Here is a 27,486-nt window from a genome sequence, read left to right on the forward strand (position 1 = left end):
GGGGCCACGGGGACATTTGTTCACAGAGGAAGTCCCCCTGGCTCTTGAAACATGAATGATTTGTCTCACTAAATGTGATAAATCTCCATTATTCACATTCAAAGGAATAATATAAAACCCCTTCACGCAGAAACACACGTGAGTTAAAGACTTCTTTCATTCATTTGTGTTTCCTCAGGTCGTTTTAGAGTCACAGGTGATGTTAGCATTACAAAGCTAAGTACATAGCGTCCTGGTAGCTTATGTTGTTGTTAGCGCATTAGCCTTATGTGAGCTTCCCGCTGTTCACATCACATCATAATGTTACAATCAGTCACAGCTACAAAGATGACACGCATCAACTTTATATTATTAGGCGTATGCATGTTGTTGTGAATTATTGTTTAAATACAAGACATTATTGGATTTGCTAAGACTTAGCTACTTATGTTTTCTCTTCTGTCAGATGTGCCATTAAATAAACATGAATCGCCCAAAGCCTGCAAGTATCAGACGGCCAAGTGCTGCCAAGTCATCGGGTAAGAATAATGAACAATAATGAACAATAATGACTATTTATTTACCCTATTTAAATCCTGTGCACTGTTCTGGTAGCTATGCAGTTGTAGGTTGTAAGGCTAAGTGTATGGATTTAATTGAATTACATTAATTAGGATAGTTATTTTCCCCTTGTCTGGCATTTCATTAGACAGCAATACATTTTTATGACTATTTCTATTGTACATTATTTTATTAATTTTTAACCAAAATGAGTTAGAAATGTGTTCTTGATAGAATTCACTCCAATCCAACTTTATTTGTATGCACATTTTACCAACACAAAGTCTCCAAAGTGCTGCACAGAGTAAAACATGTTAAACAAAAAAAAAAAGCATAAATAGATACGTACAAACAAAATAAAAACAAATCAAAAACAACAACAAAAATATATAATAATAAAGGATAGCCAGAGGACCACACAATTAGAAATGAGAAACTGTTTAGTCGTTTTTGCTATGTTGATATTATGATTTCATCTTTCTCAGGTCACCCTCCTCCTGGGGATTTCATTGCTCTTGGCTCAAAGTCTCAGGGAGGTGAGTCCAAAGCTCCGGCCGTGCTCCTGAAACCAGCTGCGGCCGGTTTACCCGCTGACCGCAAAAGAGAGCAACCCTCTGCACTGCCCTCCTCCTCCGGCCTGTCCAGTCTCACCAAACGCCCCAAACTCTCCACCACACCTCCGGTCAGTGCCCTTGGACGCCTCGCCGATGTCGCTGCTGTGGACAAGAGGGCCATCTCACCCTCAATCAAAGAACCATCAGTTATCCCTATTGAAGGTTGTTTACATTGTTTCACAGCACAACAGATTTAGCTTGGTGTTAGTTTATGTTACCGCAGGCTGTGTTTTATTGTCTAAATATGTTGTTTTTTCTGTGATAGTGTCCCCGTCACTGCTTCTGGATGAGATTGAAGCAGCCGAGTCAGAGGGAAATGACGACCGCATCGAGGGACTGTTGTGTGGAGCGGTCAAGCAACTGAAAATGAACAGAGCCAAACCTGATATCACACTGTATCTCAGTCTGATGTTCCTCGCCAAAATCAAACCCAATGTTTTTGCTACAGAAGGAATTATAGAGGTAGGAATCTAAAATGCAAACAAATATTACAATACAACACATTTATTTCATTTTTTATTTTTTAATCTCTGCCTCAATAATGTTTGCTTTCCGTTGTGCTTGTCTCATCCAAGGCGTTATGCAGTCTTCTGCGCCGCGATGCTTCTATTAACTTCAAAGCAAAGGGAAACAGCCTCGTGTCTGTACTCGCTTGTAACCTACTCATGGCTGCCTATGAAGAGGACGAGAACTGGCCTGAGATCTTTGTCAAAGTAAGAATTGGTAATAACAGTTTAAGCAAGCAACCTTTATTTATAGAGCCCTTTACAACACTCAAAGTGACCAAAGTGCTTCACTTTTGTTACCAGCCCCAAATCTCACAATTCACACTGAAAGTATCCCATTACTATGGAAAACTGCTTTTGTTCTGTTACGGCAGTTTCCTGTAAACAATGATCAAGTAAAGAGTAACCAGGCAATAACTTGAAGCAGAAACAGAGTCTCTCGGTCTCTCTCAAAAGGTGGAAGTTTATTCACGTGCACAGTGGATAAACACCCTCTCTCTCCCTAAGACAAGGTCGTTCTGTCCCTACCTAACTTTACAATTTACAAAGTACACCTTTTACAGGTGGTAACAAACATAACATAATCACAACCCAAATCAGCTCAAAAAGAGATAGACCAGACTATCACGTCTGTGACGGTTCCAGCCATCTCTTCAGAGGTTTAATCAAAGACCATTTCCACACTGAATCCGGTCCTGATGCATTAATTGATGATTAAGAGGCGCCGGACAGTAGATATTCAGTATAATCAGGACCCCATATTCTTATCCCATCTGCACACAGGAGAACAACACAGATATTAATTCCGTGACATGTCATGGCCTAAAACAACATTAGAATGACATGACATGACCCATTTTCTGCCATTACAATATAATAATATATATAATTCCCTTTGCACAAAGAAGGCCAGAACAATGATTTGAATAATAATAATAACAACAACAACAACCCTAACCCAATCTCAAAACTATCCTGCCCAGCAAAAGAAGCTAATAAGTAACCAGGTATGTGCTTTCTTCCAGTCCAGTTTTAGACCAGAGCATAGTAGTATCACAGCTGCTACCAAAGTTATAAATGATATTGCTACTGCATTGGACAATCATGATGATGCTGATTTGTCAAAGGCCTTTGATTCAGTGATCACTGTATTCTCTTGGATCGTCTGGATGATATTGGGTTCGATACAAATTCTAAAAAATGGTTTGCAGATTACCTCACAAATAGCGCTCAAGCTGTTTCTGTTGATGGCTTTCAATCTGAATTTAAATTAAAACATTATATGCCTTTTAATGATTTTAAAGAACTGGTCAAGGACTACCCGCAGTGCCGATGCACTTGTTTTATATAATTTTATCTCATATTGTATGTGCAAATGTGTTTTTATGGTTTGGTTAATTTGATTTAATGTTTTATTTGTGTTTTAGTATCCTGTGTTTGTTGTTTATTTTGTGTTGTGTTTTTACAGGGTACGGTACCCTATATAAATAAATAAATAAAATGAATAACGGAATACATTCATGTTTATAATTTATATAATAACATGAGATAAAATAGAATAAAAAAAACATTATCAATCAAAAATATGAGGAAATAGTAGCTCTTCGCCTTTTCCCCCCTCTCATTTCACCAAGTAGTAGGACTAGTGGTGGTGTTTTTACATAGAAAATACAGGGATCAACATCTGTGTATATCTTTTTTCAGGTGTACATCGAGGACTCTCTAGGGGAAAGAATCTGGGTGGACAGTTCTCACTGTAAAACATTTGTTGACAATCTTCAAACAGCGTTTGGCACCAAAATGCCCCCAAAGAGCATGCTGCTTCAGGCAGATACAGGCCGGACTGCTGGAGATCTAAGCGCAGGTTAAAAAAAAAAAACATTGTGTTATTGTGTACATGAGAAAATGTAATGCTCATAAATTCACTTTCTTATAGGGAGCAGTCCACATCCCTCTACTCCCGATGAGGATGAAGGCCAGACTGAATTGCTGATAGCAGAAGAAAAACTCAGCCCTGAAGATGAAGGGCAGATCATGGCGAGGTATAAAGGCGTATCCATATATATTCTGTGAAATGTTGATAATTTCACCTCTTTATTCAGGATGTGTCATTTGTCATTTTAGGTATGACGACCTGTCAGAGAGCGTCGAGGACTATGTGCTTGATGTTCTCAGAGATCAGTTGAACCGGAGGCAGCCCATGGACAACGTGTCTCGTAACCTGCTGCGACTGCTCACGGCTACGTGTGGATACAAGGAGGCTCGGCTTATGGCTGTGCAGAGGCTCGAAATGTGGCTCCAAAATCCAAAGGTCTGCAATACCTCCTTTATTATTTGAAGTTGTTAAAGGCCCTGCTCCATTTTGTCTTGTTGTCCCATTGTGAGATTTTAACAACTTCAAACCCATCAGCACATTTTTCTGGGTTTGTAATAGTGTGGTTACGATACAAACATCTCACATTTTATTTCAATACCAGGCGAAAGGCACAATACCGAATACTGATTTTGATCCCCAAATGATGATTTAAAACATTCTATATTTTTTATTCTAGAATGTAATTTTCTATCTAGTAGGGGGTAACGATTCAGGGATTTCACAATTTCAGTTTGATTCACAATTCAAGACATATAATTTGATTTATCACGATTCTTAAATTAATTTAGTTATTCCCACTTTGGTGACAAAAAAAGCAATATAAATAATTTAGTTGATTATAAAGAATAATTGTAAAGAATTGCGCAACTGTAGTCAAATTCAGTTCATGTCATTTGTTTTTACAGGGCTTAATATATCTTATATTTTAGTTTAGTTACTCCAAATGTGAGTTTCTTTCTGTGTCTTTACAGCTGTTTAATGAAATGTTTTGCCTGATTTAGCGGTACTTGTTAGAAACACTTACAAGCTGTTGAGCACCATCTGTGTGTCCGTGTATGCGCTGTGTGGAGTTCTCCGTCCCTCTGCGCACGGGTGTCTGTGCAGCCCGTTGTGTCTCCGCCCTCGCTCGGTGCTCTGCTCGCCTCTTACGAACGTGTTTGTGAGATGATGCATGTGTCTGCGGAGAAGCTGAGCAGATACAGCAGGCCATCAGGACGTGTCTGCGGTGCCGTTTTACTGTTATTTTTCAGCGCGCATCTGTACATTTTTGCATCAAGAAGGATCAAGTCACATTTATCGTGACATTTAAGATTTGCAATGCATCGTTACACCCCAAACCCCAATCAAATTAAATTGTACAGTTTCGATGAAAAATATTGGTGCAGGGCCTTTTATTCCTATTTGTTGAAGTTAAATCTAATTGGCATTCTTTTTGTGAACAGTTGACCCGACCTGCGCAGGACCTTCTCATGTCTCTGTGCATGAACTGTAACACGCACGGAGCGGACGACATGGAAGTGGTTTCCAATTTAATTAAGATCCGCCTTAAGCCCAAAGTTCTTCTAAACCACTACATGCTCTGTGTCAGGTGCGTGCGCGCTTTCTAATTCCACATGTTTAATTTCAAGATCAAAACCTTATTATTATCGTGTTAATAGGGAGCTTTTGAACGCCAACAAAGACAACCTAGGCACTATGGTCAAGCTGGTGATTTTCAATGAGTTGTCCAATGCCAGAAATCCCAACAACATGCAAGTTCTCCACACGGTCTTACAACACAGTCCAGAACAGGCTCCGAAGGTAAGTTATTGTTCACCGTCATGACATTTAAAGCGATTATTCAGTTCTGTAACTTTTCCTTTGTGATTTTTCCTCTGTAGTTTTTAGCCATGGTGTTCCAGGACCTGCTGACGAATAAAGACGATTACCTGCGAGCCTCCAGAGCTTTGTTGCGGGAAATAATCAAACAGACCAAGCACGAGATCAACTTCCAGTCGTTCTGCTTTGGTTTGATGCAAGAAAGAAAAGAGGCTACCTACGTGGACATGGAATTTAAAGTGGGTTTAAGTCTGAATGAAATAGACTCCGCTTGGTATAATCTCTTCTTACTTACTAATGTCATCTTGGTCACAACTAGGAACGGTTCGTTATCCAAGTGACCGACTTACTGACCGTGTCCATGATGCTTGGAATAACGGCCCAAGTAAAGGAAGCCGGGGTCGCGTGGGACAAAGGAGAGAAGAAGAATAAGGGTTTGTGAAGTAATTTCGGCATAATTCCACCTGTAATAAATTATATATTGACCTTGCATTGTCTGTAATTTAATAGATTTAGAGGTATTGAAGTCTTTTCAGAATCAAATCGCCTCCATTCAAAGGGACGCCGTGTGGTGGCTTCACACTGTGGTTCCTACGATCAGCAAAGTCGGAGCTAAAGACTATGTCCACTGGTCCGTAACGCCGTCCATGTTAGGAAATGTTGAATTACATCGAACAACTCTATTCTGTTTGTCGCTGATTTCATTTCTTCTATTGCATCCAGCCTCCACAAAGTGCTTTTCACAGAGCAACCTGAAACGTATTACAAGTGGGACAACTGGCCTCCCGAGAGCGACAGAAAGTAAGCGCTTGCCCCAGTATTTACAGATAAACCGGTACATACAACCCGCCGGGGAGTAAACTCTGACTTTTGAGTTCACTAAGAAGATATATCTGCGCCTCTGTTTTCCCAGTTTTTTCCTTCGTCTGTGCTCTGAGGTGCCGTTGCTCGAGGACACGTTGATGCGCGTCCTGGTGATAGGCCTGTCCCGGGATTTGCCCCTGGGTCCAGCCGATGCCATGGAGCTGGCGGATCACCTCGTGAAGAGGGCGGCCGGCGTTCAGTCAGATGGTATCATGGGTGGGTTACTTTCTCTCATTGATCAAAATCTGATTTTCATGTTTTTGATGGATATTAGATGTGATGTGAATAGCGTTCATGAACATGCTGATTACTAATTACATACTAACGATAGAAAAAGGATCAAATCAAATACAATCTCATAAAAAAAATTCATTTAAAGAGGTATTGATAATGACAAAAATGCATAAATGTTACCAGATTGGGCTGCTTTTCCTGAGCAGTTTACAATGGCCTTGATATATATATATTATATATATATATATATATATATATATATATATATATATATAATATATATATAATATATATATAATATATAATATATATAAATAAATAAATAAATAAAATCAGGAATAATATCCATGGGTTTCAAAGTGATAAAAGATTATTTCTGTTGCTATGGCAATTTAAATGGTGAGACGTCTTCAAAATGGTGTCTAACAGGAAGCTGAAACCCCTGAATAAGACTAAAAATGATAAGAATAAGAATAAAAATGCTATTACAGAAACGGTTGTGTTTAGTATCATTTTGGTATTTTTTTTTTTAGTTTTTTCTTTGTATTGAAATGTTGTTTAAAATTGTATTATTGGGATAAAACTTGCATTGAAAGGACAGACTTAACAACATATGAATACTCTCCAGTTAACATAAAAAACTGACATTAGGCTGTAGACAAATATAACCCCAAGCCAAACATTGCAATCAGCAGTTGAACCAATTCTATTTAAATGTGATTAACGGCACAGCTTGCTCTGATGGTGTGTGAAAGATCTGCGGTTTAAGATCACTATTCAGGTTGCATATATTAGCTGCTGGCAGTGTATTTGGACAACTCATAAACACATGCCTCTTCTTAACTGGATTCCTTTTAGTGGCAACTTTCTGTTTACATTCCAGTAAAAGGAAGTCACTCTAACAAAGCGTGTGCAAGAACGGGTTGTATATTTATTTTAATTTTGTCAGCGGTGACCGTCTTTGTTGTTAAACAGATCTGGAGGTCCTGAAAGTGGAGCGGATCCAACTCATTGATGCCGTGCTCAACCTGTGTACATACCACCACCCAGAGAACATTCAGCTGCCCGCGGGGTACGTCAGCCTTTTACAACTCATCTACAGCTTAGAATAAATAACCTATAATCATGGAATGACCCTTGTGTGAAGGTACCAACCTCCAGATTTGGCCATTTCGGCGCTGTACTGGAAAGCCTGGCTTCTGCTGCTTGTTGTGGCAGCATTCAACCCACAGAAAATAGGTAAAAACAATCTTCTGCACGGACAATGCTCTTAGAGGTGCACTGTGGACGTTTTCTGGTGACCTGTCAGCCACCTGCTTGTCTCTGAGATACTCTTGCTTTGCTTGAAATCCTCCACAGTATGGCATTAAACTTGTATGTAGGCAAGGCAAGGCAAGGCAAGTTTATTTGTAGAGCACATTTCATACACAAGGCAATTCAAAGTGCTTCACACAGCAGGAAAAATGCATTAAAATCACAAAGAAATTACAGAAACAGAAATACAATAAAATTAACTAAATTAAAAATTATCAATCCAACTGATTGTTTAAACTAATAAAATCACAAACAAAAGAGAAGAGTGCAAAGAAAAAATCCTTTCAGTCATATGCGCAGCTAAACAAAACTGTTTTTAGCTTAGATTTGAACATTGTCAGAGTAGAAGCCTGTCTCCAATCTTCAGGAAGACTGTTCCAGATTTTAGCTGCATAAAACTGAAACGCAGATTCCCCATGTTTTGTCCTGACTCTGGGCACCAGCAGGAGGCCGGTCCCTGAGGTCCTCAGAGTCCGAGATGGTTCATATGGCACTAACATATCCAAGATGTACTTTGGTGCTAGGCCATGGAGATAGTAGAAAAAGCTTCAGTTGTGGTCATCTGGACTCAGTTTGAAAAAATAGACGTTTCGACTCTCATCCAAGAGTCATTGTCAATAAAAGAATTTAGATCGAGAACTCTGATATTAATACTGTTCTGTGGTAAGACCCACCCATTGGGAGGAGCCTTCCTGAAGTAGAAATTCGGTATTCGGTACATCATGTGGAAAACACGCACAACTTTGTGGATAAAGTGAAACATCTCCAACTGGACCCAGATGACCTCATGGTTTCATATGATGTTGTGTCCCTGTTCACCTGCATCCCGACCTCTGATGCAGTAGCAGCGGTGAGGATCAGACTGCAGGAAGACACCACCCTACAGGAAAGGACCAAACTGACACCTGAACACATATGCAAACTGTTGGACATCTGTCTGAACACCACTTACTTTCAATTCCGGGGACAATTTTACAGACAGATTCATGGCTGTGCCATGGGCTCGCCCGTCTCTCCCATAGTGGCCAACCTGTACATGGAGCACTTTGAGAAGAAGGCACTGTCCTCATTCTCAGGCATAGCCCCAAAACTGTGGCTCCGCTATGTCGATGATACTTTTGTAACAATTAAGAAACAAGAGCTGGAAACCTTCTCTGATCACATCAATGCTGTGGACCCACATATCAGGTTTACAAGAGAAGACGCTAAGGAGAATCGCTTGGCCTTTCTTGATTGTTCCACGATCAGAGGAGAGGACGGGAAACTCCAAATAGAAGTATATAGGAAACCTACACACACGGACCAGTATCTGCTCTTTGGTTCCAACCACCCACTACAGCACAAGCTGGGTGTGATCAGAACCTTACAACACAGAGCTCAAGGTGTGCCCACCAGCTCAGAGGGCAAGAAGAAAGAGGAAAAACATGTCCGAAATGCCCTCTCAGCCTGTGGTTACCCCGCTTGGGCTCTCAACAGAGTGAAGAGAACCAAGAAGCAGGACAAAAGGGAAACTGAACAGAGAAGGAAGGGTGTTTCTATCCCTTATGTGTCTGGCCTGTCCGAAAAACTGCAGAGAATTTTTAGACAACACGAAGTCCCTGTTTATTTTAAACCAGGAAACATTTTAAGACAAAAACTGGTTCACCCTAAGGACAAGTTGCCGACTCAAAAACAGAGCAATGTAGTTTATTCGATCCAATGCAGTGAAGAAAGCTGTAAAGAACGTTACATACATAGGTGAGACGAAACAGCCTCTACACAAGAGGCTCTATCAGCACAGAAGAAATACAAGTTCAGGACCACAGAGCGCCGTGCATCTCCATCTTGAAGCCTCTAATCACTCGTTTGAAGACAGTGAGGTGAAGGTTTTAAGCAGGGAGAAAAGATGGTTTGAAAGAGGAGTCAAGGAAGCTATTTTTGTTAAAAAAGAAAGACCTTCTTTAAACAGAAATGGAGGGCTAAGGTTTAATCTTCCTGTTATTTATAATGGGTTACTGAACCCCTGGAAAGGTAGAGGACCAGGACCAGGACATTTAGATGCTAATCAGGTACTCAGGGTGGTTGAGCCAGGGTCTCACAAAGACAAAGAGGATTCTAATAGCCCATTAAGATTCTGAATAGGCTAGCTCGGTAGATACAAGGGGGGAGTTTCTGTTGAAACAAACAACTCTTTCTACTTCAGGAAGGCTCCTCCCAATGGGTGGGTCTTACCACAGAACAGTATTAATATTGGAGTTCTCGATCTAAATTCTTTTATTGACAATGACTCTTGGATGAGAGTCGAAATGTCTATTTTTTCAAACTGAGTCCAGATGACTACAACTGAAGCTTTTTCTACTATGGAACACGCCTGGACGAATGAGGGATTACACCGACACTAGGCCATGGAGAGACTTGTACACAAGCAGAGCTGCTTTAAAGTCTATTCTCTGAGCCACAGGGAGCCAGTGCAGAGACCTGAGAACAGGACTAATGTGATGGTACTTCCTGGTTCTAGTCAGGACCCGAGCAGCAGCGTTCTGGATGTACTGCAGCTGTTTTACAACTCGTTTGGAGAGACCAGTGAGCAGGCCGTTACAGTAGTCTAATCTACTGGAGACAAACGCATGGATAAGTCTCTCTAAATCTGGTTTTGACACCATATTTTTGATTTTGGCAATGCTTTTTTAGATGGTAAAAAGCTGCTGATGTTATTGATTTGACGTGACTATTAAAGTTCAAGTCTGAGTCCATTATTACCCCCAGATTTCTAATTTGGTTTGTAGGTTTTAGAGCGAGACTCTGGAGGTGACCGCTAACACTTTCTCTTTGTTTCTGTGGGCCAAAAACGATTATTTCAGTCTTGTCTGAGTTCAGCTGGAGAAAGTTGTTTTGCATCCACAAACTGATCTGTTGGATGCAGTGACAGAGTGAATCTACTGGTCCATAGTCACCTGCCGATAGTGAAACATAGATCTGAGTGTCGTCAGCATAATTGTGATAGGACACATTTTCACTGCGTATCAACTGACCTAACGGCAGCATGTAGAGGTTGAACAGAAGGGGACCCAGGACTGACCCTTGGGGCACTCCACAGGTCAGGGTCATGTGGTCTGAGACACAGCTACCAATTTCAACAAAGTACTTCCTGTCTTCCAGATAGGACCTTAACCAGTTTAGGGCAGTGCCAGTGATGCCCACCCAGTCCTCTAGTCTCTGTAAGAGGATCCCATGATCGACAGTGTCAAAAGCAGCACTCAGATCTAACAGAATTAAGACCGAGGCTTTGCCCGTGTCAGTGTTCAGGCGGATGTCATTTGTCACCTTGACAAGAGCAGTCTCAGTGCTGTGATGAGGTCTAAAACCTGACTGAAAAACATCAAATGAGTTGTTTATTAAGAGGAAATCTGTGAGCTGTTGGTAAACAACCTTTTCAAGGACTTTGCCCCAAAATGGCAGATTAGAGATGGGCCGGCAATGACTCAGTACTGTGGCATCAAGACTGCTCTTCTTTAGGAGAGGCTTTATGACCGCAGTTTTCAAAGACATTGGGAATGTTCCAGATTGAAGCGACATGTTAACTATGTGAGTGAATGGTGCTAACAAACTGTTCAGCACAGACTTTAGAAATCTGGTGGGTAACACATCGAGGCAGCATGTAGATGAACTCAGACTGGTGATGATCTCATGGACAGTTTTGTCAGTTACTGGTGCAAAGTGAGTTAGCTCTAAGTGTCTTGGTGGTTTAGGGTAATTTTTTGCATTGTGGGATTTATAGCATTTTTAATGCCCTGAACTTTGTCATTAAAGAATAATGCAAACTCATTACACTTGGATGTGGAAATGAGTTCTAACGGCAGCTGAGCTGGAGGGTTTGTTAATCTGTTTAATGTGGCAAACAGGACACGCGAGTTGTTACTGCAGCTTCCAATAATTTCAGAGAAATATCTTTCCCTAGTTCTACATAAGATTAGGTTGTACATGTTCAGCTTCTCTTTGTAAATCTCTTTTTGAACCTGGAGCTTTGACTTGCGCCATTTCCGTTCGGCCCTGCAGCACTCCCTTTTCTGTGCCCTGACTGAATCATCATTTCTCCACGGCGCCTTCTGCTTATTTTTAACCATTTTAACCTTTATAGGGGCAATGGTGTCCAGAACGTTCAAAACACTAGATGTAACAGAGTTCAACAAATCATTTACATTAGAACATGAGACATTTTCAAAGTTTATCATTTCCATAAACAGTGCACCTGTGCCATCACTTATGTGTCTCCTCTGAACAACTGCAGGACCAACCGGTGGTTTGGGAGAAACAGACAGGTCAAAGAAGACACAGAAATGATTAGACGGAGCAACATCGATCACATTAACATTTGAAATATTTACCCCTTTTGTAATTATGAGATTTAGAGTGTGTCCTTTGCTGTGGGTGGGGCCTCTCACATGCTGAGTAAGACTGAAGGTTTCAAGGACAGCATCAAGCTCTTTAGCGTTTCTGTCACAAATATTATCAACATGCACATTGAAATCACCTGTAATGACCAAACCATCAAAGTCTGTGCATATGACTGAAAGCATCTCAGTAAAATCATCAATAAAACTTTGGCAGTGCTGGGGAGGCTTGTATAAAACCATGAAGAGAATGGATGGAGACCGTTTTAGCTCCATTTTAAAGGATACATACTCAAATGATGAAAACACCCCAAAAGACAACCTGCGGGTAATTATTTCATCTCTAAAGACAGCACAGACTCCACCCCCTTTTTTGTTTTCTCGTGTTTCAGATTCAAACTTAAAGTTGGGTGGAGCAGATTCTATCAGAACTACATTTCCTGTGTTTTTGTCAAGCCATGTTTCAGTTAAAAACATAAAATCAAGATTATAAGAAGAAATAAAATTATTAATTAAGAGAGATTTGTTACATAAGGATCTGACATTTAGCACAGCAAGTTTCAGACTAGTTTCAGTGAGACTGGGCTTTATCTTTTCACAGGGAATATGAATCACATTTCTCAGATTGGGCCTGACTCGCATTTTGTTTTTCCATCTGTGTGATGATGTGACTACAGAAATAGCACTAGGGGGGGCTCTTTTTACATAGGGCCCCGGGTTGGTTTGATTTTTAATGTGACAATAAGACCCCCGGCAACGCTGAGACCCAGTGTATCCTAGCTATGGGAGATACCAGGTGAAAGGCGAGGTTGGATGGGTGGTGGGGCTTTTGTAGCCAAGGAGAGTTTGGGACCAGGTGAGAGGCGAGGGGGGATGGGTGGTGGGGCTTTTGTTGGTGTAGTCGGCTTGTGCAGGGAAGAGTTGATAAGTATTGACATAGCCCTTGCTATATTGGGCGTGAGTGGAGCCATCTTAATGCCTGATTTGATCAGACTTTCAAAATGGCTGGGAAGGCCCATGGGTGAGAGTGGAGATGAGAAGGAGAATGATGAATCTTTAGTGGGAGTAGATGTTGCAGGGGGAACCCAGGGCTGGTGTGAAAGCAGGGGCGATGACAGGGATGTTGTTGGGCTTGTCACAGATGGGTCCAAGGCCTTTGAAGATTGTTCCTTTGCTGGAGGCGGTGGAGGTGAATGTGAAGCAGCTGGAGCTGAATCCTTTGCTGGTGGTGGTGGAGCAGCTGCTGATGAATCCTTTGGTGGAGGCTGAGGTTGTGGTGCTTTTGATGTTGAAACATTGGCTCGGTCTCTGGCTGATGGAGCAGGAATTCTTCTCTCATTCCTCTCTTCTCTAACTATCTGCTCAGGACCCTGTCCAGGCCCAGTCCAATGCCTCAGAGCGTGGAGCAGGTTCTCTGTCAGCACCCTCACTCCACCTCTGCATAGGTAGGGGCCATTTCTCTTAAACAGGTCCTCTCGTTTCCAGAATAGATAGAAGTTCTCAATGTAGTGTAGTCCTCTCGGGGAACACTCTTTGGACAGCCATGTGTTCAGCTGAAGAAGCCGGCTAAACTTCTTTATCCTCCTGTCGATGTTTGGAAGAGGTCCACTTATGAATGTTTTGATTTCCATTTTATCAAGCACGTCGAATAACTTCAAGACGTCTTTTTTCAAAACTTCAGTCTGTTCCCGCTGCATGTCCACTGCACCCACGTGCACAATCAGCTGTTTAGCTCCTCCATGCTTAGCCATAATATTTGGAAGGAGTGACGTTATCTCAGAAACAGTGGCGCTTGGAAAAGAATGTGTGTTTATCTTTTCATGCGTCACGTGACTTATCGCGCCGTCCCCAACCAAAACAATCTGCGTGACCTTGGCTCCTGGCACAGATCCTCCTCGCTGTATTTTGGCCACGTCATCTTTCCTTTTTTCATTTAATTCCATCTCTGATAGTGGTAAAAATCGGTTTGTGAGCTGTATTTTAGGTGACTTCACGTTATCTTTGTATCGTTTAGGCTTTGCTCCAAGTTTGTTCCAAGAAACAGCCTGGTCTTTCTGGTTTTTAGACAGTTTTGGAAACGACACAGAGTCACTGCGGTTTAGGTTGAAAGTAGCAGTTTTTCTTGTAAAAAGTGTGCTCTTCTTACCATCGGTTGACACAGGAATGGTATCGTGAAGAACTTTTTCAGATTCCAAAACAAATATCCGTGTTTTCAGCTCATTAATTTCTTGTTGATATTTCCGACAGCGTTCACAGTCTTTCTCCCTTCTTCTCCCGGACATGTCGCTGGCGTCAGATATGTCGTTAAAACTGGAAAAATGTTCTTAAAATCCTTGGTTTACTTGAAAAAGTCTAAAGCAAAAATGTTTGGAAGACAAAAACTGATTAAAAAGCAAAATAAATAAGGAAAGCAGCGGCAAGCGGAGCGAGCAAAAAAGCGTGTGCACTCTTCGGAAGCAGGTACTAAATGTACAGATATATTGTAAAAGCAGCACTTATGGTCAAAATTAGATGATTAATTATAGCCCAGATGTAGCATGTTAGTAGTAGGAGTAGACAGCAAAACTACACTCTGGTCTCTAAAAGTTGTGAAAAATGTAAATAAACTTGGATGCTCAGAGTAAGTTTTAATTAATTGGTTTAGTTTTTCACACATTTAAAACAATAAAAATCAGGTGCAGCGCCCTTAACTGGACAGTATTACAGCACAAACTAGAGTGTCTTGTCTAAAACAAATTGAGACATTTGAACCATGAAGTGAAATCAATTTGCTGTCAAAAGAAAATATGTTATAGATTTAATGTGTGTTCTTAAGCAGTATTTTTCCCCACTAGGTCTGGCTGCCTGGGACGGATATCCAACCCTGAAAATGCTCATGGAGATGGTGATGACAAAGTAAGTCTTTTCCATTCCCGATTTACCAAAGCGTAATGTTGAATGCCATGTGACTCGTCTCGTCTTACCCCGTCAGTAACTACACTTATCCGCCGTGCACCGTGGCGGATGAGGACACCAAGACGGAGATGATCAATCGAGAGCTGCAGGTCTCTCAGCGGGAGAAACAAGAAATTCTGGCCTTCGAGAGTCATTTGGCCGCAGCCTCCACCAAACAGACCATCACTGAGAACAACAGCCTGCTCCTGTCTCAGCTGACCAGCCTGGACCCACAGTACGAGAAACGGCAGATGGTTTCTGTGCTCTTTGTGTTGTGAGCTGAATAACCTCATGCCCGCTGTGTTCAGGGGACCTCCTCGAAGACCTCCGCCTCAGGTGCAGGAGCAGGTCAAAACTCTGAACCAGTCTCTTCGGCTCGGACATCTTCTATGTCGCAGTCGCAGCCCGGACTTTCTCCTCAACATCATCCAGAGACAGGTACGGGGTTTCAACTAGTTATCGATACACAAATAGTTTTTTTTTCTGTTCAGAGTGATGAAAAGTTTACACCGTTGCCATAGCAAGCCAATTCAAAATGTTATAATTGTTGAATTGTCAAAAGTCATTCAAAATTGACACTGAAGCAGCTCCAATCGGACCGTCGACCTGTGGGTCAGTGGATCTGACCGGATTCACGATGACAAGCACGCTACCACTGAGCTTCTGCCACCCGTACCAACCAATAGGACAAAAACATTACAAGATATCAAATAAAGTAAAAATGCCAACATATAAAAGGGATCACAGACTTTGCTGACATGATCTCTGACAGAAAAAAATAAATAAAATACTGTTTCTTGTTAGTCAAATCAACATCTGTTTGGGAAATCTTGGGATATTGGGTTGAACAAAAATACATTTATTGTGTTCTAACAATGTTGGATCTATGTTCACATTAACTTACTTCACTCCTACCCAAGGCTGTAAAAACTAATGTGAATCGTTTTGACTCAGATCGACAGGAAATAATATGCTTAGTAAGTTGTAAATATTCTCTATCCAGATGCCTTCTGTCACAACGTTCAACCTTCATTTGGTAAAACTAATCGAAAAAATAAATAATCGCTACGGCTAAAATCGTTGTCCCAGCCTTCCCTTTCTAACAGCGGCTGCATTCTCGTCTGATTCCTCTCAGGCGTCGTCCCAGTCCATGCCGTGGCTGGCGGATTTGGTTCAGTCCAGCGAAGGATCCCTGGACGTGCTCCCGGTGCAGTGTCTGTGCGAGTTCCTCCTTCACGACGCTGCAGACGATACTTTGATGGCAGACGACGACGAGGCGGAGAGCAAAGAGCAGAGGGCCAAGAAGAGACAAGTAAGTCGTCTGTACACAACACTCAACCAACTATTTCACTTTTAATTATAATTTATAGACTTTCTTTGTATGCTAATGTGTTAATCGTGTTTACCTCTTTTCGCAGTTGAGTGTAAAATAGAATCAAGTGAGTCATTACTAATCCCGCTTTTTTAATTTGCTGCTAGAGGCAACAAAAGCAGAGGCAGTTATTGGGACGGCTGCAGGATCTGCTGCTGGGGCCCAAGGCTGATGAACAGACAACGTGTGAAGTGCTGGACTACTTCCTGCGGCGCCTCAGCTCCTCTCAGGTCGCCTCACGCGTGCTGGCGATGAAGGTACGATAACGCGCCATCTCTTTTTTTAATCATAAAAAAGTACATAATAATTTGGTTCAGGAACACACACCAAACAGATTTTTTTTAAAAAGATAAACATCAGTAAAACATTGAATTTGCACTTTCCAGTACTTGAAAATACCCAGATGATTCCTGCAAAGTCCGAACTGCACGCCAGATGATACTGAACACTGAACGCACTAAACGCTAATGTGATATTCTGTAGTGTGAGCCACGTTTTTTACATAATCGTCTTGTGGCTTTTATATATTCACTCTTCGATGTCTGCGATGTAGGTCTATTTTAATAGTTATTCATCTTGATTTATTTTCATGGCATGTTTTTTTTCTCCTGCTTTTCTTGAACTGTGCTTTGCAACATTGAAATTTCCCCATTAAGGGACAAATACATGTAAATATTAACATAATAATCAACCTCTTTCAAATGGTGACAATTAATGCCACCGCTTTTTAAGTCACTGAGGAAAAATAATTTGACCTTAGCTCAGTTGTGCTGGCAGAGACGTCTTTGCCTCTTGTGGATCGGCCCAGTAATTCTAGAGATGATGATCGGGTCAAAACATCTGCATTTTGACAGTCCAAAAGCAAATGTTGTGTCTTCACCCGGACATTACAATTGTAACGTACTATACATGTTTTCAGGGGTTGTCGTTGGTACTGAGCGAGGGCGCGTTAAAGGATGGAGAAGAGCGGGACCAGCCCATGGAGGAAGACTCCACAGATGCTGAGCTGTTGCCCTCTTACCAGTGGCTGCTCCAGGATCTGCCCAAACTCCCTCTTTTCGACACTGTCAGGGCTATGACATCCACCGCCCTGCAGCAGGTCAGACCCTGTCACCACATGACACTTTACTCTATAGATTTCAATTGATGAATTCCTGGCAATAATACCTTTTTGTTTGACTTCCTTAGGCAATTCACATGGAGACAGACCCACAGACAATCAGTGCTTATCTCATCTATCTCTCCCTGCATGCACCTATTGAAGAGCAAGCTGCGCATAATGATTTGGCCCTGGTAATTTGATTATTTTTTGAATAATCTATGTAAACAACTTGAATTGGATCATTGCGTCGTTCTACCACTTCTGTCCAGGATGTGGCTCGCCTGATTGTTGAGCGTTCGACCATCATGAACAGCCTCTTCTCCAGACACTCCTGCAGACCGGAGTCGAACGCTGTGCTCAACGCTTTCCTCCTCATTTTCTCCACCTACATCAAGAGGATGAGGAAGACCAAAGAGGGAGAGGATCTGTACAGCTGGGTAAGTGTCGCCTCCGGATTCCCCTCCAGCGATATTTCACCTCAAACGGTTAAAGAAAATGAGCTGTAACATGTTTATTTCATTCTCATAATCTGATTTCTTGTCACTTCTCAGTCAGAATCTCAGGACCAGGTGTTTCTGCGCTGGACCACAGGGGAAACGGCCACAATGCACATTCTAGTAGTTCACGCGATGGTGATCCTGCTCACTCTTGGGCCCCCTAAAGGTATTTTTTTCTGTTATTTTTAAACATTGTTCTGTAATTTGAGTAAATATGTTTTTCTTTGTTTCAGGGGAGAGTGACTTCTTTGCCCTTCTGGACATCTGGTTTCCAGACAAAAAGCCTTTGCCCACAGCATTCCTGGTGGACACCTCTGAGGAGGCCCTGCTGCTCCCTGATTGGTTAAAACTGAGGATGATTCGCTCAGAAGTCTCTCGACTTGTGGATTCCGGTAATACACCTTTCAAACTTTACTTCATAGTAAAGAAATTACTTAAATGTAACAGTTGTCTTTGTTTTAGCTTTACAAGACCTGGAGCCTCAGCAGCTGCTGCTGTTTGTTCAGTCCTTTGGGATCCCAGTGTCCAGTATGAGCAAACTGCTGCAGTATCTGGACCAGGCCGTGTCTCATGACCCACAGAGTCTGGAGCAGAACATCATGGACAAACGTGAGTGTTTTTGCCTTTTCCCTGAAATTATGTTTTTTACACTTCTTTTGTGTTGCTTTAGACTACATGGCCCACCTGGTGGAGGTGCAACATGAGCGAGGTGCCACTGGGGGGCACACTTTCCATTCATTACTGAACTCTTCTCTGCCTCCGAACAGAGGTGGGTGTGTTATTTTAGCACAGAATCACATAAGAGGAAATTGAGCTTTTTCATAAACTATTTCCTGATAGATTCATCTGAAGCGAGTAAGGCCAAAGTGAAGGTGGAACCGGGCCCCAGCTCGGTAAAGATGAGAGCTGCCACTCAGCTCAGCATCAGCCCTGAAGACGATCTCACTGGGATACTGCTTCAGGTAAAGATCCTTAAGTGAGGGCTAACACTAAAGATGATAAATAATACAAACACACCACCCCGACTGTCCTTTTGTTGCAGATCTTCCCTTTGAAGGTGGACCCTCGCTGGCACGGCCCCCCTCCTGCGCAGCTCTCTCTGTCTCTGCAGCAGGCTCTGGCCAAAGAGCTGATGAGGGCCAAGAAGGGCCAGGTCCAACAGGGAGGACTGTCCTTCTGCCTGCTACAGGCCATTGCAGCTCTGCTCACTTCTGCTCACGCTGGGCCCATCGTCATGTCCATGCACCAGAGCCACGCCCTCTCCTGTCCACTAATGCGCCAGCTGCATCTCTACCAGGTACAACCGAAACCTTAAACTACCAACTGTTTGGAATAAGTTCAGCTGCTAAATGAAGTATTACCTGTCTTTCAGCGCCTCGTGTCCCAGGACGTTGCCTTTTCCTCTCTGTTTCTTAAAGTCATTGTTGAGATGTTGATCTGGTTGGACAATCCCACAGTAGAGCCAGGACCACTCAAGTCTCTGCTCAAATCTTTTGCTGGACAGAATTCTCACAAACATGTGCACACTGACGGTCAGTAGCTGGCAATACAATACACATGCAATACACGCACATGTGTCTAAGTCTTTTGCTTTATGGCTCTCCTCTTTTAGTTCGAACGGGCTTCATTCATCTAGCCGAGGCTTTGGCTTATGAAAGGGAAACTGAAGTCCCGGTCAGGGCTCTCATTGCGATACTAAAGGCTGGAGAGAGATTTAATGCAGAGACTGAACTTGTTGGCAAAGGTATAAATATGAACAACACACATCATAAACAGTGAACGCAAGTAACTGACTTTCCTATTACAAAAAATGTGTCTGGCGGGACCATTATCTTTCAGAAACGCAGAATTAACTTGTTACCATGTTCCTGAGACTCAATGAAACTAACTTTACTGTTCTATATGTTGTGTTTTGTGGAGAATATGAATCTGAATATTATTTGTAGAACTGTTCCGTCATGTCTTCCTCATTTCTCAGTGCTCAAAGGCCTGATGGAGACGAACTCGCCGTACCTGGAGGAGCTTCTGTCTCGGCTGATGGCCGCTAGCACACAGGGGGGCACCGCGGGGCCCGTCGCCATGGTGATCTCCCTGCTGCTTCAGGAAAGTGAGGAGCAAGCCGTGAAAAAGGAGCCCGTCTCCAACAAGTGAGCGTCGCAATTCTATTTCCCTCTCAAGCCATGCACGGAATGGTTTTTATTTGACACAACTAAATGACAAACATGGCTGCCTGTGACAAAAATAACAAAACGCTGCTTCATGTCGCCTGCCTTGTACTGCGATTGGATTTGCTTCAGAAAGGTTTAATTGGTTTTGGAGTTTTACCTCGGCTTCTCAGATTGGTTTGCTGTGGAAATCAATGGTTTCTCTCAGTTTTTGAATTTACTGCAACTTGCCATTCGCCTTGTAAAAGTTATATACCGTACAATTGTGTTGGGAATCAATGAAGTGATTCAACATACTGGTTTCAACAAAGTTTTCCACACGGTCTTCAAATCTGGAACTACCTTGCAACATTTCCCGAATGCCACACTATTTTGAATTTTAAGCACAGTTGAACTTACCGTGTCCTTTTTTGTGTCTATTAAGTTGTGAGATTATAAAGTTGGGTCTGAACTCCGGGCTGTTGGTGGACTGGCTCGAGCATCTGGACCCCGAGGTGACTTCAGTCTGTCCAGATCTTCAACAGAAGCTACTGTTTTCTCTCAACAAGGTAAATGTCCGTCATGTAAGAAGTGTGTCTGTGGTTATCGCTGACTCAAAGAAGCATTGAGTGTCTAGTGGAGGGGCTGGTGATGGGGAGAAAAATTAAATTAAAAGTGTCCTGAATGATATTTTTAGGTTTTAGTTGAGGTTTAAGAAATATCACTTTATACCACTTTTATTTTGAAGTTTACACCCATTTAAGTATTAATCTTTTTGCTTTTTAATTAAAAAAAAACAACAACGATATACTCAATTTTAAAACCAGTGTAAATTTTTTATCAGCTTTTTGCCAGCATTTATTTTATAATGAACAATATACTTTCTTTTTTTTTTTTTTTTTTTTTTTTTTTTTACATATGTTCATACAATTTACACAATGTTATCTATATTTTAATAATCTGCCTACCTCTCATCATTATTCAGTTGGGATGGGACGATACCGGTTTATCTCGATTAGATTTTTGTCTCGATACACTTTTCACGTTTTTGATATAATTTAGATTTTCATGACCATAATGACACGTGAACAGGCAAGTCGTGTCGAACAATTCAATACCATTTTGAGAATCCCTGTTCAGATTTGACAGTTACCCTATTTTCCGGATTATAAATCGCACCGGAATATAAATCGCACCAGCCAAAAAATGCATAATAGAGAAGAAAAAAACATATATAAGTTGTACTGAAGTATGAAATGTGGTTTCAAGTGTGAAAATAACAAATAATATCACATATAAGTCGCTCCGGAGTATAAATATAAGTATAAGTCGCACCTCGGCCAAAACTATGAAAAAAGGTGCAACTTATAGTCCGGAAAATACGGTATACATTTCTTTTTCTTTGTGTGAATGCTGTTATAGTTATGGTTTGTATGTATATTTTGAGATTATTCTGGACAAAATGTATGCATACGAAAACTGCTCTGTTTCCCCCTTAGGCCCGGGGCACTCCAGCCTACAGACCCTACCTCCTGGCTCTGCTCACGCATCAGTCAAACTGGGGCACGCTGCTGCAGTGCATCAGCGCTCTTCTGAGCAAGCAGCGGGACCAAAAGTACATAGCTTTTTTAAACCCTTTCCCAGCTATTGTCTTAAGTCATAAAGTAGATTAACATAATTCCTAATACATAATTCAGTATTAATTTTTCCCTGTCTTAATGAGATTTCAGATTAAGATAATGTCTTTATGGGGGATTATATTAATATTTAATCACTTTTCAGACTGGACCCATCTTCAGCACTGGATTTTCTCTGGGCTTGCAGTCACATCCCACGTATTTGGCAAGGACGTGACCAGAAGATTCCCGAAGTACGCTGGCATATTTTAAAATGTACATGTTTAAATGATATACTTTGTGCTTAAACTGCCATTATTTCTTCAGAAGAAAACGGATAAGTTTGTGCTGCAGCTGAGTGCGGAGGAGCTGATCAGTTTGGTGGAGATGATCCTGGCCGAGTCCGAGCTGAGCAGTCACAGTCTTACGAACGCAGCCTCAGTGACACAGACTTCCAACTCTCTGCTCCAGTCCCGCCTGCCTCTGCTGCACTCCTACTGCAACGAAGAGCTGGACAACATCAAGCACGTGTCAGAGTATCTCATCAGCTGCATCCAGAAACGAGAAGACAGGTGCGCGTCGATTCACCTGCCGCGTTTTATCTGTAACCACTTATTCTCCTCTATATAAAGGATTATCTTATCTTATATCTAACCGCCCGGCCTCGTACTGTGAAAACACACATTACACACCGATTATTTTTGTCAGAGGGTTATTTCAGTGCTCGTCTCGTTCTTGCACAGTATTGTTCTGTCTAATTAGCACAAATATTGGGTCCTGTACACAGTGCACTGATAAATGTGCACTACATCGCAGCAAATTTTCCTGTGAGCGCAGATGAACTTTTCTAACTCCTCTGTCAGCCACAATACCGTGGACCAGGGAGAACTCGATAATTAGGTCTATTGGTGTGAAATTAAAAGCAGCCGAAGTGGTCTTTGCTGTGATCTCTTTAAAAGCTCAGTGTATGATAATGAATCCGAGCGGATTAGGCAAAGGCTCTAAACTTGACTGTGTTGTGAATTCCTGCTCTGACTTAGCTGTCAGAGATCAGGGTGCAACTCTTTGTGGAGGCAAACCCTGCTTTCATGAATATGTCTCTCGTTATTAAACCACTTTAATGAGGAAACTTTGGCCAAGGTCAAGCAAAATTAGCTTCTGTATTACTGTATTTTAAGTACAGCTAAGCTTTCTGGTAGAATGCTTGCTAGTGAAAATGTAACAGGATAAAACATGTTGAAAGTAAAGGCTTTTGGCCTTGTGGTGAATAAACATACCGTATGGCTTTCTTCGTGGCTAAAGCTTGTTAGATAAGCTGCTGTTTACTCCAATTACACACTACCCATCTAAAGGCAGCAATTTGCGCTCCATCAAGGTCACTCTGATTTACTTAATCACAACTGTAATAACTGCTTTAGTTTGTACAAGGTGCAGAATATTAGGCCTTAGGCAGTAAGAGGATTTTCTGTGATGAGTCGAAGGCTTTTTAATGCAAATGAACAGACTGTAGCGCGCTCTCTCACACTGTAGTGTGAAGTAAGTGTTTTTTTCTCTCTATATATTCTTATTTGAACTTTTCTTTCCAACAGTGGAATGAACAAGCGATGCCAGAACTTGTTGTTGCAGATTTACCTTCACTTTCCAGAGGTGATCCAGCACGTGAGCCTCCCCGAGGGCACGTTCAGCAGCGGAGGAGTGGCCGACGGCAGCAGCTGCAAGGTACCACAGCTTCACAAAGACGATCATGTGATTCACCTTTTACCTACAACATGTTTACAATGTCTGTACCTCTCAGCTCGATGTCTTGGTCCATCGTTTGGTGACACTGCTCGCCGACATCGGAGACTCAAAATCCGTAGAGGGCCGTGTTTCTGATGCAAACCTTGCCTGTAGGAAAATGGCAGTGTCACACCCAGTGCTTTTGCTCAGGTAGATAAACTAGATCTGTTAGATATTTAGTATAATCATTAAACTCCTGCAGCTTGATCAGACTTTTTTCCAAACCCCCAGACACTTGCCCATGATCGCTGGTCTGTTGCACGGCCGCATCCATCTGAACATACACGAGTTTCGACAGCAAAACCACATGATGTTCTTCAGTAACGTGCTCGCCATCCTGGAGCTACTGCAGCCTCTAGTTTTCCACAGCAACCACCAGAGGGCGCTTCAAGACTGCTTCCTGTCCTGCATGAAAGTTCTTCAGGTGTTTTTTCACTCACACACTTGCAGTTATGTTTCTGTATTTAAAAAAGACATCCCTGACTGTGTTGCTTTGTTGTTTTTCAGAACTTCCAGAGGTCTCGTTTACCACTGGTCTTTATTAACAGGTTTCTACAGTTCACGCAAAAATACATTACCCATGATGCCTCTGCAGCCATTCCCTTTCTTCAGAAACACTCAAACATTCTGCAGTAAGTTTGCAAGACATTGTGGCTTTACCTAAATTAAAGGTGAACTGTAACTTTTCTTTTAGAGGGTTTTTCTCTGAGATTTTTTTGCCAGTATTTTTTTTTTGCAAGTGTTTTCGATGCTAAAAACCTTGTAAAACATGCATTCTTACTGTGCGCTGAGCTGACCAACCTTTCAAAATAAATACTTAATGGAACAAGATTTTTAAGGGCCAAATATACATTTTTCTGTGCACTAGTAGATAAATATTTGTTATTTTGTTGTAATAAGAGCTGTAAAGGTTTGAATAAGTAACTCCTACGCTTCATAATAGATAGATTTGTTTTATTGTGCTATTATGAAGTAGTATTGTGCTATTATGAAGTAGTTTTTTATCAATATTGTGTATATTGAAAATAATTAACACGATTCAGGAGTATTGTGTCCATCCATCCATTTTCTACCGCTTGTTTCCTTTCGGGGTCGCGGGTGACTGGAGCCTATCCCAGTGACTTCGGGCCTTAGGCGGGGTACACCCTGGACAGTGGCCAACTTGTCACAGGGCCAACACAGAGACACAGACATTACAGACAGTTCACATTCATTCACTAGGGCCAATTTAGAGTCACCAATTTTGCCTAACACATGCATGTCTTTGGACGGTGGGAACCCGGAGAGAACCCACGGTAACACGGGGAGAACATGAGAGAGATCGTGTGATGTTGGTCTGGTCCGGGAATCGAACCCACGATCTCCTTCTTGGGAGAGTGCTAACCGCCTTTGCCACCGTGCACCCCAGAGTATTGTGTCATAATACTAATATTTTCTTTAGCAATTTATCTCACTCAACGGGCCTAGGCGGACTCTCCACCAGAAAACTTAAATGAGGTTTGATAAACTCGCCTGCAAAATGTCTTTATTTGTTTCCTTTTTCCACAGAAGATTAAGTGCAGAAAACCCCGACCTGCTCCAGCTCAAGTCTCTTTTAGCAGGTCTGACTTTACCTGTGAAAAGCTCTTCGTCTGACGTCTCTGCAGAGGAGCGCGACGGTGAGAACAGGCATTTGAGGCGCAGTTATTTTTATTACAAGTATCTGAACAGAGTGGGTACCTTTTGTTAACAGATGATGTAGCAGCCAGTTCCTTGCCCTTAGTGAACATTTCTGCCTCGGTGTCGATAAGTCAGGCCGATTTGACAAGGTACCTGAAGAAAATGTCAAGGGGAGAAGCAGTGGAAGGTAACTATTATTATTATTGAGGAACACGTTTGACTAAGACATGTATTATCCCAGTAGAGCAACGCTTCTGCTTTATTATTACTAACAACAATTGAGTAATAGTAAAAATTGTCGTTTAATCTCTGGCCTTGACTTCAGTTGTAGTGCGGACCATAGATTAAAACACACACATTTACACATTGTTATAGTTAGTTATAGTTAGACTTTATTTAATATTTCTTTATATGCACAATTTCTCTGCTTGACGATTTAGAAAGTAGAGTAATAGGATAAATACTATAACTAGTAATGAAACTTGATACTCCTTTGTACATGTATCAATAAAAAAAAATCACATAAACCGGATCGAATTTGACCTTTCTAGAGCAGTTTTAGAATGATCAAATCAGATAATTATTGCCATTGTCTGTGAATAAGAACAAGATTTACACACTAGGAACTTTCTTTGGTGATGAGGTGCAACATGAAACACAATAATAGCAAAATATAAAGAAACGTAGTAATAATAAGGTATGAATAAAACGTTGCTTAACTAAATAAGATAAAAAAAATAAACTTATGCTAAATACTTACTGAATATATATACACATGGTTTACAGTTTAGTCAATATTGAGCTTTATCACAACTAGTATAAGACGACACGATAACATAAAGTAAGTTCTATTATTTTTAGTTGAAAATGTATTTGTTTAATTGATTAGATTGGGGAAAAAAATTATGTTTTACTATTATAATATTGAAATCTGTATCAAGCCTATTCCTTCGTACCAAAATGGGGTTTGAAATGTAAGAGTTTTAGATTTGTTTGTATTATGTGTCATAAATGCAATGAATGGTTCCCAAAAACCCTTTCAATGACTCTTATGTTTCTCCCTTTGTCTGATTTGCCGCAGACGTGTTGGAAGTGTTGACAGAAGTGGATGATAAGTCGAGGAGGAGCCCGGAGATCGTGCAGTACTTCATCGTGCGTCACATTTGTAACACCAGAAGTAACACTGCTTATGTTGATTCGTTGAGCGCATGTAACAGTTTGTACTTCTTCTTGTACTTGTACTTTTGCTGACAGAGTGATCTGCAGAGGCTCATGGCTTCATCTGAGGAGCTGTGTCGAAACATGGCGTTCAGTCTGGCTCTGCGCTGCATCCAGAACAATCCCAGGTGACTTCACGTGTATTTAATGATCATTAAGTGTTGAAGTGAAATGTGTTGTTAATGAGAATGTAGTTAGACACAATTGTAGGAACAGAAATTGGACAAAAATAAAATGATTAATTCAGCAGGACTTTTAACTTGTATCTTGTCTCAAAAAAAAATCATTACACGTTTGTGCGACTCATGGGGGCGTGGCTTTGAGTGGAAAAAACTGAATATTTCTGATGATGTCTTTGTTTTACACACTTCACAACTTGTGTCCTTGATATTTGTATTTATTTAAGATAAGATAATAAGATAATCCTTTATTGTCCACACATTTCATTGTTGCAACGCAGGTAGATACAGAGGAAAAGGACAGATAACTTATAGGAAGTTAAAAAAGTATTATGTATTATATTATTTGTATTTTTCTTGTTTCTTGCAGATTGGCCACTGACTTCTTGCCCACTTTCATGTACTGCTTGGGCAGCGGTAACTTCGACGTGATCCAGACGGCTCTCAGAAACCTGCCCGAGTACGTGCTCCTCTGTCAAGGTTAGTCTTTTTTACAGCGTGGTTAATGGTTGAGTGGTTGTAGTTTTGTTCTGCTATTACACTCAAAATAATCCGTTGGAGTAAAAATACACAACAGAACTTTTCTTCTCTCTCCAGAACATGCGGACATCCTGCTCCACAAAGCGTTTTTAGTGGGAATCTACGGACAAATAGACACAAGCTCAATGATTTCTGAGTCTATGAAGGTTCTGCACATGGAGGCCACAACGTAGTAAACTCTAACAAATCTTTCTGCAAAAAAAAAAATCTCATTAATTATAGTTTCCATTCTGTTATTTTTCAATGTTTGTTTTCTTAGTTCTTACGAAAGCTAAATTTCACAAATTAAAAACATAATTTGTTAATTTTC

The 27,486-nt window shown here is 41.3% G+C and overlaps 1 protein-coding gene across 2 annotated transcripts; it reads left to right on the forward strand.

Annotated features, from left to right (window-relative positions):
* ints1 (integrator complex subunit 1) lies at window positions 1-27,486 on the forward strand. Of its 2 annotated transcripts, none has more exons than XM_072443022.1 (48): window positions 1-138; window positions 446-518; window positions 1,026-1,316; window positions 1,420-1,616; window positions 1,730-1,867; window positions 3,365-3,524; window positions 3,597-3,702; window positions 3,785-3,971; window positions 4,979-5,124; window positions 5,195-5,336; window positions 5,417-5,593; window positions 5,674-5,788; window positions 5,865-5,985; window positions 6,078-6,155; window positions 6,268-6,425; window positions 7,428-7,524; window positions 7,600-7,691; window positions 14,971-15,031; window positions 15,108-15,305; window positions 15,379-15,508; window positions 16,206-16,382; window positions 16,550-16,699; window positions 17,362-17,541; window positions 17,631-17,735; window positions 17,814-17,981; window positions 18,096-18,207; window positions 18,275-18,433; window positions 18,504-18,650; window positions 18,712-18,810; window positions 18,882-19,003; window positions 19,084-19,338; window positions 19,414-19,573; window positions 19,654-19,785; window positions 20,020-20,188; window positions 20,631-20,754; window positions 21,685-21,800; window positions 21,968-22,055; window positions 22,129-22,373; window positions 23,391-23,520; window positions 23,597-23,730; window positions 23,812-24,004; window positions 24,088-24,212; window positions 25,129-25,238; window positions 25,313-25,426; window positions 26,321-26,391; window positions 26,494-26,585; window positions 27,007-27,116; window positions 27,234-27,486. In XM_072443022.1, exons 2-48 carry the CDS (start codon window positions 464-466, stop codon window positions 27,347-27,349), a joined length of 6,552 nt encoding a protein of 2,183 aa, XP_072299123.1. In that variant the 5' UTR covers window positions 1-138; window positions 446-463; the 3' UTR covers window positions 27,350-27,486. The 2 variants fall into 2 exon arrangements, with proteins under 2 accessions (XP_072299123.1, XP_072299124.1); XM_072443023.1 differs by having other exon boundaries at window positions 5,871-5,985.

This window comes from Eucyclogobius newberryi, unplaced genomic scaffold, assembly GCF_026437365.1.
Source record: "Eucyclogobius newberryi isolate DKJ021-1_F unplaced genomic scaffold, fEucNew1.0.hap1 SCAF_13, whole genome shotgun sequence".
In the NCBI taxonomy this organism is placed as follows: Eukaryota; Metazoa; Chordata; class Actinopteri; order Gobiiformes; family Gobiidae; genus Eucyclogobius; species Eucyclogobius newberryi.